Below are 19,886 nucleotides of genomic sequence, written 5' to 3'. Positions count from 1 at the left end.
AAAGCAAATTTAAGTGTGGAATATAAGTTTACATAAGAAAATTAGCTTTATTTTCATAAAAAAGACATAATAATTCTATGATTTAACATGCAAGAATATGCTTTAGGCTTTGTTCGGAATAGTTTTCTTACTAATTTTCACAATAAGTTTCTTAAAAAAAAAAATTTACTATGGCTGCAATATCATATCACATGCTCAAACAGAGACCGCTCCCAAATGGTTTGCTTTCCCTCGACCCAAATGGCCTACTTCGTTTTCCCCTTGCTCCTCTTTCGCGACTCGCGACCTCGAGCACGACTTTCAGTTTTTCTTTCGCTCCTCTCTCACCATGTTATTTACATTATTAATTTTAATCTTACAGCTCCTCTTGGCTCCAATAATAAGACGACAAACGAAACTATTTTAATGTATTATAACATTCCAGATGAGATGACAAACCATCGAAAAATTAACCATCAGAAAACCTCCGGAAAATTGACCGCCGAAAAATTTTGTCGGTAATGGACGATTTTCCTGTAGTGTTTAATTTACATTATTAATTTTGATATTATAACTCTTGGCTCCAATAATAAGACGACCAACGAAACTATTTTAATGTATTATAATATTACAGATGAGATGACAAACCTCCAAAAAATTAATCGTCGGAAAACCGCCAGAAAATTGACGAGCGCCAAAAAATTGCGTCGCGAATAAAATTTCTAGCACCGCCACTACCTGTAGCAGCTAAGTAATTTTAACAAAATAAAATACAATACCATAATATCCACAATCAACAGATTCTCGGAAGTTTAAAACATAAAATATAAAATACATGTACATTTAAACATAGGAAAACATAAACTTCAACTCGTTAAACAATATTTAAAACATAAATAACTAGTTCCACATCTATTTGCTCAAAATATATAAGCTAGTTCTTCAAACAAATACAAAAACTAATCATCATCCGTGTCCTCAATGCCCTGTGATTCATGTACAACCATCTGCTCTTTGTTCTTCTAATGTTCATCTCAGTATGATCGGAGCTCAGTCTGCATCTCAGCCTGAATCTGTCTCATCTCCTCTATCTCTCTTGTAAAATCAGCAATCCTATGGCTAACAGTTTCTTTAGCTCCACTAACATCATAAAATATTGAAGTATGTGAACTGCCCTCAATAGCATATCTCTGCAAACTTAATCCATAAACCCTCCATCTTTGTCTTTCTCCAATAGCTTCTAACCACGTATGATACTCAGAATACTGGGTTGATCTTGAAGTCCCTCACTAGTACACGATTGACCCTTTCAAAGTTGTATAAAATCATCCTACTAGAATAAATCCATAAAAAAATTCTATTATTTTCTGATTATTAATAAAAAAATGATACTCAAGTGAGTTTTTCTTGCTTTCTCATCAACTTACCGATTATCAGTTTGATGTTAATAAGTTATAGTATGCAGTTCTAATGGTGTCGACTCTCGACCAACAAACTCTTTCTATAAATAGAGAGTATAATTAAAATTATTTTAGTTATAATGGTGAAATTAATTGAAATAATCTGTTACCTATCGTATTCTATGCTCACTATGAGGCACTAGACCACCATGTTGCGTATCTGATTTTCAGAAATAGAATTATAAGTATTGCAAACACTTCTGTTTTACTACGACTGGCTTGCCAACTAACATTTCAGATCCACATGATCGAGACTGTAATTTGAACCAGCTCAAGATTGGGTAAATTAGGTCTGAGTCAGTTTGTAATGTATTTTTTCCCTTTTTTGAGTCAATTGTAATCTTTGTGATGCCTAATGCTAAGTAACCCTACACACACACACTTGGGTGAATTTTTTCTATTTGACTTAGATTTTCTGTTTTTGCTAACATCATCTGGGATGATCTGAAAATTGTCCTAGACGATCTGTTAAAAATAGAAACCCTAACTCTAATTAAGGCATCATGGTTAAGGCAGCCGTCATTAAGCAGATCGTCCTATAAGATTTTTGTATCGGCCGGGACAATATGCTCAAATCAGAAAGAATCAGCTGCCAGATCTATTTATGAAGTTTTAATTTTTAATTATCGTCTAGGACATTGTCCTAGACTATGGGGTTCAATTATGCCTAAATTAATCTGGTGATTAAGGAAAGTAATTAAGGATGATTGATACGATCATATCGTCCTGGATAATCGCAGGATCAGCCAGGACGATAAGTTCAAAAACCTTGATTGCCCCTGGATGACAACTATCATACATCATCTGTTCAGAGCGATGTTCTGGACGATTTTGATCATATTTGAACTAATCGGCCAGGATGATCGCGAGATTAGCCTGGACGATCAAGTCATTTTGTTTTCGTCCAGACTCCTATTCAGAGCGATGTTCAGAACGATATTCCCTGATTTGTACTAATCGTCCAGGAGGATAATATATCGTCCTGGAAGATATGAACAAAAAAATCTTCTAATCGTCCCAAGTCATCCGGGCTGATTGAGCTTAATTTGTACTGATCGTACAGGACGATAGTAATATCGTCTTGGACGATAAAGTCGGTTCTTGAAAATCTATTTAAAAGACTCATGTTTTCTCAAGAAAAGAAGATCCTTTGTTATTGTCTTGACCTGGGAGAGCCTAGAGAAGAGGGAGAGAGAGAGGGAGAGAGAGGGAGGAACTTGTGAGGGGGAGCTTGTGAGGGGTTTCACAAGGGTTGCTCCAAGCAAGGTTCCAAGGCGTCTTCTCCAATCGTCGTTCCTCGTTCTTGGAGGTTCAAAGGAGGTCTTCTTCAGCAATTGATCGAGATTCTCTGCCTACTTCAGGAGGAAGCAAAATGAGTTGGGTTCTCTGCCCACTTCAAGAGGAAGCAAAAGAAGTCGGTTCTCTGTCACACCGGGGTTGGTGGAAAGGAGTTTTTGTAAAGGCTTCTCCGCCTAACTGTGGGGACTAACGGAGAGACACTAAGTTAGTGCAATAGTCTGAGGGTGCCTCCACCGAATCAAGCCCAAAGGTTAGGGGGATTCCCTATTGTGATAGGATATTCTATCTGAGCAGGATAGAAGTTGAAGGATTGACGTAGGTCAAGGTTTGACCGAACCACTATAAATCCATTGTGTTCTTTCTTTGTTTTTACTTCCGCATTTAATTTCCGCACTCATTATTTTTGTGGTGGATTGTGTTTTGGTTTCAATTCATGGTTTAATCGAAAAGTTTTTAAAATATCAATTCACATGCCCTCTTGGTTAGCCTCGAGACTAGTTCATAAGGGCTTAACACCCCTAATGAACTTTCACACTAGTATGAAGAGAGCTCCATAAAACCCCACAGTTAGATGCTCCATTTTGCTTATTCTACTTTCTCAATTTTGTGAACTTATGGCTCTCCCAAGCTTTGCTCCAATCAGCCCATACTCCCTCGCCAATCCATAATGGACACTGCCCATACTTTATAATATTCATGAACATGTCTCTAAGATGAGTAGAGCCTCTCCTCTCAAAATTTGTTATAATCCTCGAACTATGCTCAAGCAACCACATCAAAGTAGTTACATTCTCATCATCACATCATATCATATTAACCCCCTCAGAATCTTATACCTCCCAAATACATCATTACATTACATCATATAAGTCCCCTCAAGCCCATATACCTCCCAAGCATTTCACATGCATAATATATATCATGTACAGTAGTATTGAGTCAGCAACTTATCAAATCATTGGCACACACTTTCTAGAAGCTCTTATCCTTTTCTAAGCTTGAAACTAAAAAGATAAAGAAGAGGAGGGGATTGTAGAGGTTGGAAAATTTATTAGACTAGACAATAAGTGAAAAATTCTTGAACAACGAGATCAAAATACTCATAAAAATTCATTCGTGAAGAATCAAGTGATGCAATAAAACTTGGCACGATCACTGAATTGATTTATGATGAGTATTACTTCCTGTTGGAATTTCTCACTTTCTCTAGACGGATGAATGAAACGAAGCATTGAAATGAGAAGAAGGGTACAGTGGGTTGGGATATTAGGGAGAAAACAAGTGGCATTTCTGATGGTTAAAGCCAAGTGCCGCCAAGACCGCTGGTAAGCGAGTCGTAGTTAGAAATTAATGGCGGCTTTTATGGCGATCAATTGACCGCTGAAAATTCCTGAGGTTAAAACGCCAGTATTAGTAACGCTTTTTACTAGCGAACAAATCGACGGTTAAACCGCTGTATTTACCGTGATGATTTTACTGCCGGAAATGCCGCCGTTATTGATTTCTTGTACTGGTAAAAGGTTTTGAATACTCCCATCTTGATGGATTCTGAGCTGATGCTTGATGTTTTTAGATACGCCCAATAGGTTTTAATGCATGAGTCTTTCTTTCTTAGGGTCATAAAGTTGGGTCATAGGTCATTTGTAACTAAAGTATTATTTGGAAGGAAGCTTTAGTTCTTTTTTATCTAAAACTATATAGGTATTGAATTATAGCAAAAGACTACTTTGTTAACCTTCTTTTAGAATTTAAAAGGTGTATTCATATGATGTTCTTTAAATCACATTGATTGTAATCGGCATGGAATGCCCAAATATATGGATATAATATTTAAAGCTTATGATTTATATGCATTTTAATCAGATAAATGAATAATTTGATGTACAAATTATTAGTTCAGAATAAATCTTTTTTTAATATATAGCAATGCTTTTATTGATTTTGCTAACAAAGTCAAGGTTGATAAAAGTGAAGCTTTGCTTGACCTAATGATTGTAATAATACAATTATAACACTTAAAACTACATTTTCAATAAGTAATCAATTACATTAGACAAGAAGATAGAAGTAGAGAGAAACAAAATATTAATAAGTTGATTTTTCTTAGTATTTCTAATGAATATCATTTTTTTAGATCTTTAAAGAAGAAATCATAATTGTAGCACTATTGGAAAATGACTAATTTTCGACAGCCTTTCTTGTAGAGAATCGACCAATTTCCATCGAAATAATGCATTTCTGATGAATTTCTAATTTAAATTTTTTCGCCAGTAAAACACACGCAATAATACAAATATCAACAAATAAAATCTAACCCGTAACTATGTTAGGGTTTTAACCTCGCTCTTTCGGGAGGATATCTAACCCCAATCCACTCGATCGCTAAACAAAGTTTGTTAAAATTATTACTCTTTTTTATTTAAATTATAACTCAAAATACTAAAATAAATAATTAGTTAATTTAAATTAGCTCATTAGTTTACTTAATTAATATTGTGTCAATTTTTAGAAGGTTATATATTAATGACGTTTTTTGCCACTACTTTTTACTGCTTCAAAAAAACTTCATATTAAAAACTACTTCAAAAAAACAGTAATAAAACAATCACGCCATATTTGGAAAAGCTTTCTTATTACTTTCTAAAACATTTATCTAATACAAATTTCAAATTTTTTGTACTAAAAAACTTATAAAAAAAAATTAAAAAATTTATCCCAAACTATATCTAAATCTCAAAAACCAAGCCTATAAAACGCCCCATGTATGAAATCAAATAAAAAGATGGCCAACTCTGGCAATTAAGCAAAGGCATAGGAGAGCAGAAGGATAAGAAAGTGGAGTTCTCAAGAGTTGCATAGACAGCCATCAGCTTCCATCAGAGGTATATCATATAGAAGGGGAGGGGGAGATGTCAATCATAACTAGTGAGTTTTATGTGCAGGTCATTTAAGAGATTAATTTAAATTATTGGTACTAAACTAAAACTTAAAAAAAAATAAGTAAAAAATATTTGAAATTTTCTTCATTATCCTGAATCGGTTTATATTATTTCTCTAATTTATCATATCTTTATAATTTTTATTACAACTAAATATAACAGAAGCAAAACAATCAGAATAACATTTTGTAAAGAACAGAATATTGACAAAACGGGAGACATCCTTATAATTCACAAGCAGAAAAATATTTACACTGGCAAAGAAGAATATGGTCAATGAAAAATTGAACTCTGGCATTACCGAAAGGAATAGATGAATGAACTTAAAGCAAAGTAAAATATAATCATCAGAGTTCACTAAATTCATAAAACAAATGAATAAAAAATCAATACGAATAATTTTCTTACTATTTTTTAAAGCAACTTTTTAATATCAAAAAATTGCTTTAAAAAGCAGTAAATAAGCCATTCCAAACGAAGCCTAAATCTAAGAAAACTATTAAAAGTTCCATAGCACAATCTGCAGAACTGAGGTTTCTTGGAGGCTGGAGCCTTTACCAATCGAGACCTTGTGGGGATGGCTAGAAAACCGTAAAATCAAGGGAACATAGAAGAATTCCACAGCGCAAGGACAGATCCCATAAGGTAGATTTCATAGGTATAAATTAGCAAAATCTTCTGTGGTAGCACATCAAGGAAAGCTAAATCAAAATGACCATGGCTAGGCAAAACAAATCCTATTTTAACCCAAGAAAAGTAGGGCAGAATCCCAGAAAGAGCCACTAGACAAGCAAATGGGGATGAACTCTGGAACCCAAAGTAGCGAAACAACAGAGAAATAGAACCGTTGTACCAATTTGACCCACCGCGGCTTTAGCTCAGGTGGGGGGAGCTCGGCTGGGCAAAGCCCAGGTACCGGGCTCGAATCCCTTCAGTGGCCGTGACAGCCTTAAGTGTTGGCCACGATAAATTGATTTGAGTTGCCTGCTAGCTCGACCAAGATTTACTTGTTGCTTTGCGGCATGATTCCTTGTCACAAAGAAAGAATTCAATTTGTCTGCAGTAATGCATGTGCAGGACAAGAGCAGCCCATTCAAAAAAGGTAACAAGGGACCAAACTGTCTAAGCAGGCAACTAGACTTTAATTTGTTTCGAACTAGCCTCAGGTAGTAGCACGCAAACAACTAAATTCCAAGTGCAAGACTAGCATATAGTAACCCAGAGAGCACTAAGAACGAAGAACTATTAAAAGCTCGAGTGCAGCCTGTCAAAAATGTAGCTCTCGGTTAAACAAATCAAGAATCGTGAAGAAATACTGTCGTGAAGAAATACTGTCCCGTCTATATCAAAAGGCGTCTATACTTACCAAATTTCTATATCTGCGACCTGAGTAAAAGCACTGTTTCCAGCACTAACAACATTAGTAAGTACATGCAAGGCTATTTTCTTGTTGTTAATTATTCCGAAATTTAATACTGCCGTTGCCGGGTCCCAAGTCCTGGATGTGAAAAGTGGAGGGTTACGTTAGGTGGTCAACACCCAGCGTAAAATTTGTTGGATAATCATGACATGAATCATTTAAAAAATGGCGAAAAAAGATTCATGTAGCCGACCCCACATAGTGGGACAAAAGCTTGATGTTGTTGTTGTAGTAATTATTCCGAAGTTTCATGGACAAACAGTAATCTTACGGGGTTCCCCTAAAGACGAACAGTGCCAAATATTGATTTTGAACTTGATGAGTCAACATTCTGTCACTAGTGGTTCTATAGTAGCATCAAGATAAGTACCAAAGCACCAATTAAGAACCAGAAAGCAGAGTGATTGCCAATCAACTCGAATTTAGTATCAACAGTTGTAAACTAATGTACCAAGATCAGTTTCAGGTCAAGCAACTATTAAGCAGCAGTTGATGCAATCAGCAAATGAACATCTGACAGAATAAACACAATAGATCATCCAGTAAAAGATCCAAACTTGCAAAAGGAGAGCACGCCGGTAAATCTTAGAAGAAAAGAAAGCATGTTCATGGTTGCCAGTCACCAAGCAAGGAGCACGCCACCATGTAGCTTTTGACAAAAGTAGCTCCACCACAATTGACCACCTATGTCATCATCAAAGTTTGATTTTGCAAGATTAAACTTGGTAAGTAATAGGAATACACATAACATACCTGAAACAAAAGTGAGCACCTCATCAACTGCGATAGCTGCCGCCACTCGGGCGTTCATACGGACCAGAACGATCACGATTATAACGATCACTCCCTGATCCACCACGACTTCCACTATCTCGGCTACGTCCACTATAGCGATCTCCACCACGATCAGATCCATAACGGTTACTGCTGCCACCTCCTCCAGATCTGTCATCCCTACCTCCATACCTATCATCCCTACCACCATACCTATCTCCTCTGCTGCCATCACTAGGGCACTCTCTAGCAAAATGACCAGGCTTGCCACATTTAAAACAGTCTCCGCCAGAACCTCGACCCCCACCAGAGCTACGCCCACGATCCCGATCCCTATCACGGTCATAATCACGTCCTCCATCACGATCTCTGCTTGAACCTTGTGGCTGAGCTCTGTCTACAGTTATAGACCGTCCATCAAGGCTCATTCCATTCATTTTATCAATGGCATCTTCCATAGCTCTTTTCTCATCATATGTAACAAAACCAAATCCACGAGATCGACCAGAAAACTTATCAACAACCACCTAAATTTCAACATATGTAGATAGCTTCAACAACAAATAGGCAAAATTTTCTAAAAGAAAACAATGGCCAATAACAAACAAGTTCTACGCTTTCAATCACCCACACAATAATATTCAAGCCATGTAATTAAAAAGCATAAATTTTGTGGATAAAGAAAATTATTAAATGCTATTATTAACTATTGAAAAGTTATTCAAAAAAATTACACCGTTCAGAAGGGAAGCATGAGAAGAAAAAGAAAAGAGAAGGGATGGACAACAATGCAGCTGAAAGAGGAGCCTGCTTGCCCACGAATGAAAACATAAACTACATTAACAGTAAAGAGCTTAGGGGGGCTTTTCTTCATATACAGTGCGACGAACTCTCATGAAATACAATCCATTTGATAGATTCAACAGTAGTAAAATCAAGATGAAAGATTTTGATCTCCCTATAATAGGGGTGTAAATATGTAAATAAGCCGAATTGAGCCAAGCTCGCTCCACCCCAGCTTCAGCTTGAAAGAGACTAGAGTCAAACTCTAGCTCAGACTTAATTCTATAGAATTTGTCGGCTCACTAGCCAACTCATCAATACTAATATCTGCAGCGGTGTTATGCAGCTAGTTATCTTGCATAATTTAGTTATTTTATAACTTTTACATTTTTGACCAATATAATATAATTTGTTAGCAATTTGTTACTAATTTTCATATAAATAAGAAGCATTCTCAATCATTTAAAAAGAATAATGGTATGAATAAAATTCTTATTGTGGGGTGCATCCCATGATTCTGATCCTCGGTTTGTGAGATCTAAAACACTTTTGAGAAAGTTAATCGCCTTATTCAAGAGCACAAGGCTTATATATATATATATATATATTCCTTTTTATTTCCACAAGGCTCCCTACATCACCAGTTATCACAAACAAAACTATATAAGTCAGAGTTAAGCATTGGATAGAAGGCTTTATTAATCTGAATTCAACCTCCAAATTTGGGGAGACTCATTAAATGGGCGAGTGAAATTGCAAATGACGACTAAATTCAGGATTAAATAGTTAAAGCAACAAAACAACCTAACACTATAATATAGCATGGTTTAAAATTGCACAATATGCTCGTCTTGAGGCCCGCCTTTACGCAATTCCAGTAAAAAACGCCTCGATGCTTACGCCTCGAAATTTTTTTATGAGGTTTGCGCCTCAACTTTGTTAAGACCGGCCTTGAGGCCCGCCTCTCCTCACTGATATGAGGCTTACGCCTCACGCTATATATATTAAAACTTACATAAATCTTGAAGTAAATGCCCAACATTGGACTCTATAGGAGAGGAGGAAGGGGAGAGAGCAGTTCATCATAATGATGATTCAAATGAAGAACCCCTTAGTGATGATAGTGCTGATGACTTATGAGTTCTTATGTGATATGTCATTGCTATTTATTTTTGAAAATTGGAATTATATGTTAATGAAAATAATACTGGGATTTGGGAAAGATAGAATTTTGAGTTGAACTATATTTCATGTTGTCTAATTATTGGGATATTTTGATTTCACTTCATATCTTATGCTTTTTTATGTTTTATATTATTCACTCATTAGTATATAAAAAATTTATCATTTTATATTTACGCAATCTTTTGATTTTGAGGCTTACGTCTTAAAACGCCTTAAGGCTTACGCCTCGCCTCACGAATGAAAAACGCCTCAATACCCGAATACACAATTTTAAACATTGTAATATAGATAATCTTTTAGCGTCAATACAAGAAAATTCTTATAGCATCAAAACAAGAAAATATAAACTTTCCATAATATATGGAAGAAAAATTAAAAATTTAAATTAAGGGATACCTTGGCCTCAGTAAGATGGCCAAACTTCTCAAATGCATCCTTCAAAGAATTATCAGTAATGGACCATGAAAGGCCTCCAATAAAACAGCGGTATTCTTCCACATCCCCCATTAATAAATTAAAGCTGCAAAATATAAAAAAATGATATTGCAATGGTTAACTATTACAAAGTTGCATGATTGAAAAATCCAAGCTAAATCATGTAGGAGCACCCAAACTTTTGCATAGCTATTGGGAGAAAAATTAGTACAAATGACATTCATGGCATGCACAGAAGGAATTAAATGAATACCATGGAGCCATGAAATAAAGACATCACATGCACATAGGTCGACTTGTTAAAGCAGAAAAAATCACTTATAACCACAAGATGCCTCTATTGCATTATAAAATCAAATAAAAAAAACGCATGAAACCATATAATGATATACATAACACATAAACATATCTAATCTTCTACATAATAGCAAGAAAGACTAACATATAAGAATTGCTAACAGCCTAAAAGGCTAGGAAGTACTGCTCAAGAAAAAACAACAAAAATTAGTGCATTTTAAAAGCAAGAAAAAAAGGCATGAAACCATGTAATGATAACAGCCAAAAAGAATCTAATCTTCTTCTCCAGCCACTTGTACGAATAGCTAATAACCTAGAAGTACTCTCTCTCTCTCTCTCTGAAATAATTCCTTCCCACTTCTCTCTAGAGTCACAATGCTCAGCAGCCCCACCCAACAAAAATCTTCCTGGGCTAGCCAAGGTCCTTAAGCATCAAACTAGATATTTATTGCTCAGTCTGTTCATCACTTTCTTCACCTATCATTTGAGTATTGTCATTCCTAAAACCCTTACCATTCACATCAAATGGCCTCCCTCTTAAACAGCAATGACACTACACTACCACTCACATCTGCCTAACCTCCTTGATCAAGGACTGCTGCTATGTTTGGCTAAAAATGAATTGCACCGACTCCCCATCCCTAAATTAGTCTTTTGCTAGCAAAGCCTTAAATCTTGTTGACTGATCTGGTCTCCTCATTTAACAAGCCAAAGGTGACAGTGGCAGGTCGGTTTCAGAACCTCCTAACTTGTACCATAAAAATAAGAATTGAGAGGCATCAGCCAATCAAGTGTGGTAAGTATTTTAAACTCGTACATTTTTCTTCAATTTTGATAAAAATTACTTAATCTTATGAATTATCCAACTTTGGATAACATTAGTCAAATTGAATGTGCTCCCTCCCCACCTAAACCACCCCCCTCTCCTTAATTAATGAAATCATTCCTCTTATGCCTCTCTGGAATTGCATTGCTCCACAGCTCCTACCAAACAAGAATCTTTCATTATATGAGCTCATTCTAATATGAAAAATTCCTGCATTATGTGAATGCTGGTGATGAACATTGGTTTTAAATTCAGGTTTTTCAAATGAAATCTTCATTATATGTTAAAACCCCTCTGATTATAAGAAAGTACATTATTAAGCTTTACTAATTTTTTTATTTTACAAATTCCTTCTATTTTGCCATAATTTTATTTCTGCTTCCTGTGCTTCTCACCATCATAAGCATCTTCATACAAAAATATGAGTGTAAAATTTCTTGGTTCCCTAAATCTTGGTACTTGAAATGTCAGGGTTGTTAATGATTCCCAAAATAAGCTTATATATATATATATATATATATGCTTTTATTTATATGCACCATGAGATATATATTGCTAAGGGTGTATATATTGGATTTGCTTCAATTCGTAAGATTGAAATTAAGAAGAGATGAAAAAGATCACTTATGCATCAATAGTAGTGAGTCCAATATATGTTTCAGATTGTCCATGCCTGGATATTGCATACATAGTTTAAATGTTTAGTGGATATTTAAATAACTCAAGAATTAGTAAGTGAAAAACTAGAAAAATGAGTAATGTTGTATATAAAGAGAAAAAATAACATTATGCTCAAATATTGGATATCTAATCATTTAAATTGCGTGTGATATCCCAACTTCGACTTTACAAGTTGCCCTGATAGTAGAAGATGCACTTCAGGTTATGTTTTTATAATAGTTAGAGTTGTGTCATATAAGCGTGTCAAGCAATCAATCATACTTATTTCATCATGGAGACAGAATTTTTAACTTATGATGAGGCATCCAATCAATGATCTCCCTATCAAATTTTATCACTGGGCTACTTATTAGTGATAGTGTTAAGATCCCATTGGCTGAGTTGCATTTCATGAACATAAGTTTTTCAAAGTCAAACCATGATATAAAATTTCTTGCTGAAAAAGGAGTTCAATGTCTTCAGATGTCTATTAAACATATCAATTGAAACTTCATGATTATAGATCCGCTCACTAAAGGTTTACCAACTAATGTGTTTCACGATCATGAAACTAATATGAGTGTGGTTTATCTTAATAATATGCTTTTATAGTGGGAATTTTTTTGTTGATGATCAATTATTATGGACATCTTCCGCTAATTAGATGTAGATAACTCTTATTCCCTTATATGTTGAAAGCTATGAAGTAAAATTATTTTCGTTAATTGTAGTTGTGCATGAAATATTGAAATCGTGCTAATAACTCCTCTGAGTTGTAATTATAATTTAGGACCACCTAAACATATGCATTACATGATATCATATTACATAAGATTTCAATGCTACAAATTCATACTTGATATAAAGTATTGATTTTATCAACTTGGCAATCTGTTATGAAAAGTTAATAAAAAAAAATGCTTTGGTCCTATAGTAACAATATTGATGGTCCATATTATTTAAAGATGCTACACCACGAAAGATAGCAAATACTAAGTTTTTACAACAAAAAGATCTATGTACTCGAGATATACTTCGATGAGATGTATACTCATACTCATAATGGAAAATGTGTCATCCCCTTTGTCACATGGTTCACTAATATATAGAACCAAAAGATTGAGTCTTATCTTAATAACTGACTAGATGGTGGAAAACGGTTAATGGAAACATCATTGATTCTATCTATTCTTCTGCCGATCATCTTACCCTTGAAAGGCATGATAAATCTAATAATTTATAAATGTTAGCATCCTGAAAAATCACCACTGAAAGTACTATAAAAAATATCATCATTATTAGAAAACAGCTAATTTTACAAATACAATCTTCTCATTTGTTCAAATGCGTACAAAAGTTGGCTCAAATTTATGCTTTTCTTAAAAATTTAAAAGCAGAAGGTGTAAAAGGAGAAGTTCTTGCTTTACATAACCTAAGAACATGACCATGCAGTAAATGCTACCTATAAAAGGTTTTGATTTATTACATATTTATATTTTGAAAAAACTTTAAACAATGTATGTGCACAAGTGCACATATATTTTTTGAGTAATTATAAAGCATACACCAATTATTATGTCCCCTAACTTGAGTATTGGCTTTGCCACCATATACCCTCCTTTCATACACAACAATAGAAAATAGGGTTCAAAACATCTATCCTCAGGTCTACCTTACTTTTTCCATTTTAATTAAACCTTTTTTTTTCCTTTCATTCTAGCCTCTTCGCTTCTTACACATCTGAGTCAAAGCAGCAGCCCTCCATCCATGTCTAACTCCAGTTCCTCGAACCCAACCTCCACCAACAAATAAAAGTTAGATCATTAACCTCCCCATTTTGACCTAACAATTAAATATGCCTCTAAAAATTCTATGATACCTTCAACCCACCAAGGCCCCCTTTAGCTCCACAACATACATGTCAATGGCGCAAAATAGCAATCATCATGTTGTGCCATGGCACACGTCGCAGCGTAGCACACCTACGATGCCATCTATATGACGCGGCGCAAAGGTTTAAAATGACACACGCTATTTGCGCCATGTGGTCGCAATGATGCGTGGCATATGGCGCAATAAGCACACACAATTTTATTTAGGAAATTTTTAAAATAATTATATAGATTTTTTAATACTTACATATTTTTAATTTCTAAGTTAATGTAATAATGAAATTTAAAATTATATGATATAATAAAAATAGTTTAGCTAGGTTTTTATTAAACTTTATTTAGGTTTATTTGCTGCACAAACCCTTCGACACTCACGAAGGAAGCTTTACGGTTGTTGTTGCTCAAACCCTTCAACACTCCCGAAGGGAAAGGGTTTGATTGTTCTGCTACTACATGTTCAATTCGCTTGTTCTGCTTATTCGCTTGCTTCCGCCGCCTTCTCCTTCGTCGCTAGTCAGCAGTCACGATTCACGACACCCTCTTCGTCATCTGCTTCAACGAAGACGTCTGATAAGAAGTCACAAAGAAGGCTCGCCATAAGGTAACGATCTCCGATACGCCTTTTTCGTCCTTCCATCATTTCTTCCTATGCCTACATCGACAGAATGTAACAAGAGCTCTCTACATCATCACTAGGTCACGACTCACTCTTCCTGTCGGATAGAAAGTCGCACTTCACGAAGGTAGCGACCGTAAGTTTATTCCTGCGCCTTTTCTTACTTCAGCTGAAGGTAGCAAGCCATCTCTCCTATATTAATCATTTATCCATCCATAAATTTTCTTTTAGGTTCAAGACTCCTGTTAGACCGGCGCAAGGAGGACCGGTCCAGCCGGCCCAGCCACTTGGGCCGGTCCGGATGTATTCCCGCAAGAGGAAGCAGGCGGACTCAAAGGAGAGGGAAGGAGTGGGGTCCACTTGAAATTCAAATGTTTTCTTGGAGCCAAAAGGAAGGGTAGCATGGGTAATTAGGTCCTTTTGTATCTAATTTGAATTGTATGCATTAAGTAGGGAAAAGAGGGAGGATTAGGGTTATGTCATGTTTTGGTGAGAGTTTTCTTGTCTTCTTTGGTAGCTAGGGCTCTAGATCTAATTCTAGAGATTGGGAGAGTGCGATCCTCCTCTCGGATAGAGGATCCTTGTATCTTTGCTAATTTCCTTGCATCTACTAGTAAAATACAAGTTTTTCTATGAATTTCTCTCAGTTTTCCTTCAGTTTTTCCGCTGTTTTCACTGTTTTCCCGCTCCGGACAGCAGTTTTTCTTGGAGATTTGCTGTAAAGGTGAATAGGAAATACTTGATTTCAAGTATTTCCTATCAGCTCCATGATCATCAAGTTTAATGTCTTCATTCCATATCTAATTTTATATATCAGATGATGGTATCATTATACCTCTATTATTTTTAAACTTCCATCAATAAAAAAATGTCTAAAGTATGAAACCAGTAAGAGACCTTCACCTTGCTACATATTATTGTCCAGTTGGCGAAGATGCTTCATATATGTATGTATATAAAGCCTTCCTAACAAATGATTGCAGTTCCTTGCAAGCTGAACTTCTTCATGTTATAGAGTCTAATTGTTTCTCACTTTTTCCACAAAAATTGCAATGGAATGCAGAGATTTATTTTAAGATGTTTGGAGCAAATGAGCCCACAACATAATGCTCTGAATAGGGTTGTAAATTTGAATTGATGATAAAAAATCTCTTAAAAATCAAATCAGCATTTTGCTCGATAAAAGTGCCAATCTAAATTAATGAAGCAACAACCTAACAAAGTCAAGCTTGCATTGAGCCAAGTTTAGGTAGAGTCCTAACTTTAAATTGGATCAAAGTGGCATACACAAAGTATCCTTATATTTGTTATGTACTTCTTTATATTTAAATTATTGTAACATATATGCATCTATGGCTCTCTATATATAGGTATCTATATATGGGTGGATGTTTTATGATGGACAAAATTTAACTTACAAGTTAGAAAATTAATCAACCTTGCATTGAAATAACGAGACATTCCAATGTGAGATGGACTTTTATTAGACTTTGATTACTTGAATTTATGCATCACTTTGATTTTCTTTTAATTATTATGATAATTTATCTTTCAATTTATCGATGTTTCATATTAATACCTATGTTTTATAATTATTTTATAATTTGCGCCAGGTTAAAAATGGCGCGTGTCGTGCGCTATGCGTCATGGTGTGTCATTCGCCGTTTACAAGTTCCACAAGCATGCTCCTTCACTTCTTCCCTTCACCTTGCTTTGGCCCATTTGTGTACACTCTTGTGTAGGACACACTTATAAAGAGTAAGGTTCAAACCACTCCAACTTAAACCTCCCTTCCATCTCCTCTCTTATTTACCATACATAATTCTTCTCATTTTGCAAAATCTCCTTTAGCTCCAAAACTTTCATTGCAATATGCATGCTTATTACCTTATTCTCTTCAACTTTTTTTCTCCCTACTTTAATCATTTGTGCAACCTACTCTAGAAAACACAACAGCATAATGTTGAGTTCAAACTTCAAACCATCCCTCATCATGCATCCCTTCCATCAAAATCTCTTGAACTAATCATTAAAAAATAAATAAATATTTGCAAGACCACAATTAGGTCCACAATCTCCCTCACCAAATGTCTGCTCCTTCACCTTCTCCCTTAAACTTTTTTCTCATGTTTCTTTCATCCATTTCTATACCATTATCAATAGAATGCAATGATTTAAACAGAAGTTCAAACCATGCCTCCTCATATCTCTCTTCCCTTTCTTCCATTATTCAATGGTCATAATTTTTTCAATTTTTGCAAGATCCATTATGCCACTAACCTTAATTACCAACCCCCAACCCCTCTTCTCAAACTCCTCAAAATTTTAATTCCCAACATCTTGTTATATTTTTCAACTTAAAATACTAAACCACTAAATTAGCACAATACAATCTCAAAACTCAACCCTAAAATAACAAAGTTACAATATGAATAAGTAATGCTATGTTAAAGATGAATTAAAAAAAAAAATAGATGATTGTGCCACCTATGAGGTTCTACTTAGAATAACAACATCCACTTCATATGAATAAAAGGAGAACTTGGACTATAAATACTGAAGGGTGTAAGATTTAACACCTATCTCCACTAATAAAAAGGGTAAACTAAGGAAAATCCAAAATGAAAGATAGGGCTCCTAGCTTAAACCATCTCCACTAGCAACTTAACAGTCCATGAATGTCAATAGTGCACAATAGCATATGTTATTTCCCCAGCATAGTGATGGGTAACAAAGTATAGGGCGCTATTTGCACTATGTATGGGCAATAGTGCCTAGCGCATTGCCCTTACAGCGCACGCTATTTAAATTCCTCTAATTTATTACTTAAAAATAATGTTAATATTATTTGATTTATCTTCTTATTAGTTTTCATTTTTTTTTTTTCCTTAAATTTTGCCAAGGCTTCGAGATGAACATAAGGCACATTGGGCTTCAACACCAAGAATTGAAGTGGATTTTGAAGACGAAGGCAATGACAATGACTCCAATTGATGTATTCAACCTTGACTTGGAGCACTATTGAAAATCCAGTCATGTTTATGATAAAAAAATTACAATATTCGAAAGCAATCTGAATAATTAAAAAAAAAATCTTCTTTTAGGTTTAGCATACTTGCAAAGGAACATAGAGATAATGAGGGAGACAAAGAATATTATAATTTAGGAGATGATAACGATGACGGTGAAAGAGATGATGCAATTATTTGTTATGATGATGATGATAATGATTCTCAATATGATTTCTTTTTTTAATCTTGACTAAAACAAAATGTAATGCTATGAATTTTGAGTGGTTGAGCACTTAAGCCAAATCATAAATAATTTCCATTATAAGAAGGGTTGTTTTATTTATAAACTTCATTATTTATTAAAATAATAGTTTATTTTACAATCTAGTTATTTTTCATAAATGATCATGTATATTTAGCTACATCATTATACATATTTTTTTTAATATTTTGCACTATATTTAAAATAATATGCACTGCACCATATACTATGAGCTATGTCTCCACAGGATCTTTGTGGTATAGTGCAATATCTACTGACAAACGTAAGACACCAAGAATTCCAAAAACACCCCCTTTTTTCTTCTTTTTTTTAGCAATATTACACCATAAATCATTTTTTATATTTGCTTAGGAATATCATATCGTTAAAATCTTTTATACATATCATATGTAGGAAATCCAATAGTTGGCAACATATGGAGGCTTCCCTGACCAATAAGCTTTATTTTAAAGCTTCCAAAATGAGAATTAGCAACCAAAATTCACCAAAAAAATCAATTAAGGCGGCATTTAAGAAGAAAAATATTGAAGTATAATCTACTAATCATATTACCATGTGACAAGAAAAATCTGAAACACCAATGAAAAGAGAAGATCATACATCAATTTAACCAAAAACTAATCGAAAAAAGGGATGATAGTGCCAGGAATGAATCAACATTCAATAATTTCAAGATTAATAAAAAAAAAAGATTGATTGTAAAACGGGATATTAAAGGATATTCCAATGATGCTACATAACCACAGATAGTCATATTCATCTCAAAATCCTAAGCATCTTACACAGTATTCAAAAAAATTAAAAAATTAAGGTCCTATTTGGGATCATATTTGATTTTTATTTTTTTGTTTTTGTTTTAAATAAATATGTTTGATTTATGTTTTTTTGTTATTTTATATTTTATTTTTGAAAGAAAACCAAGCTATTATTGAAAATACTCAAAACAATTTTTAGGATTTTTCAACTTTTTAAAATGAAAACCACCCTGATCACTGCCCACTGCCACCGGCCACTGGTCACAGCGGCCGCCATCCAGCGCCTTATGCAATATTCAATAGAAACAAAAATAGTATTTATTCAGGATACCAAACCAGTTTTACGTCACATTAAAACATAATCAAAACTAAAAAACATGAATTAAAAAAATTAAAACAAAAAAGTGATCTCAAACATCTACATACATCCACCGCTATCTCATTACCAACAGAAAAGTACACCAGTAAATTTCGATAGAGTACAGGTGTTTTGGAACATCAGATCTAATACAAAAGCAACTCTCCAACAAAAAAAAATCAATCATCTAAATAATATACCGATTACAACAATTAAAAAGAGAAAAACGCCATGAAAATGGCAAGAACTAGATCAAACACTGTAAACATATAAACCAAATATAAAAAATTAATTGAAGGATACGCATAGTGCTGGGAAGTAAACGAATATACCTTTTGCACAGCTTGGCGAGCACAGGAAGAAACCCTAGGGCGAAGCGGGATGACTGACGAAAGCGGAAAGAAAAAAGGGTCGCCTATCTATAGCTGCGCTGCGAAGATAATTTAGATTGGCCGGCGGTTTGGAAGCATATGTGGAAAGGCATTTCGCGAATCATTTGTGGGCTCTTCCGTAAGAGAATACTAAGCCCTTTCATTATGGGCTAATGGAGGCCCAAATGAAATAAGGGATTACCCAGCCCAGGTTGATTAAAAAAAGTCAAAATTGGTAGGAAAAAAAAATCTAGTTCAACGAGGGTTTGAAAATTCTCATGTCATCCAATAAAATAAATAAATAAATTATTATTTTTATTATGTTATATGTCGGATCATAATATGTTCATAGGTGACATCAGATCTTACTAGCAAGCAAGCTAAGAAGATTATGACTCATGAACATATAGTGAGTATAAAAGGAGAAGATATTTTTTTAAAAAAATGATATCACTAGCTCAATAATTTTTTTTAGAAAGTGCCAAAAGATCTAAAATATGGCTATTTATCATTTTTATAGGGATATGAGAGTTATAGGAATTG

The 19,886-nt window shown here is 34.5% G+C and overlaps 1 protein-coding gene across 2 annotated transcripts; it reads right to left on the bottom strand.

Moving 5' to 3' along the window:
- Positions 1 to 7,317: 7,317 nt before the first annotated feature.
- On the bottom strand, positions 7,318 to 19,443 carry LOC110100044 (glycine-rich RNA-binding protein RZ1A). 2 transcript variants are annotated; one of them, XM_020827427.2, is made up of 4 exons: positions 19,305 to 19,443; positions 10,236 to 10,359; positions 7,851 to 8,398; positions 7,318 to 7,781 (listed from the first exon to the last, which is right to left on the bottom strand). In XM_020827427.2, the coding sequence occupies exons 2-3, from the start codon at positions 10,344 to 10,346 to the stop codon at positions 7,874 to 7,876; spliced, it is 636 nt and encodes a 211-aa protein (XP_020683086.1). In that variant the 5' UTR covers positions 10,347 to 10,359; positions 19,305 to 19,443; the 3' UTR covers positions 7,318 to 7,781; positions 7,851 to 7,873. The 2 variants fall into 2 exon arrangements, with proteins under 2 accessions (XP_020683086.1, XP_020683087.1); XM_020827428.2 differs by having other exon boundaries at positions 7,870 to 8,398.
- Positions 19,444 to 19,886: the final 443 nt, after the last annotated feature.

The sequence above is a fragment of the Dendrobium catenatum genome, unplaced genomic scaffold (assembly GCF_001605985.2).
Source record: "Dendrobium catenatum unplaced genomic scaffold, ASM160598v2 fragScaff_scaffold_993, whole genome shotgun sequence".
In the NCBI taxonomy this organism is placed as follows: Eukaryota; Viridiplantae; Streptophyta; class Magnoliopsida; order Asparagales; family Orchidaceae; genus Dendrobium; species Dendrobium catenatum.
Note: the sequence above shows the minus strand (reverse complement) of the source record. Positions and strands in the feature narration are given on the sequence as shown.

Excerpts from the sequence above, each read along its gene's own strand:
- LOC110100044 (XM_020827427.2), bottom strand. The coding sequence starts at position 10,346 with ATGGGGGATGTGGAAGAATACCGCTGTTTTATTGGAGGCCTTTCATGG. Across the intron at positions 8,399-10,235 it reads GCCATCTTACTGAGGCCAAG|GTGGTTGTTGATAAGTTTTC; the intron begins GTATCCCTTAAT and ends GTTGAAATTTAG.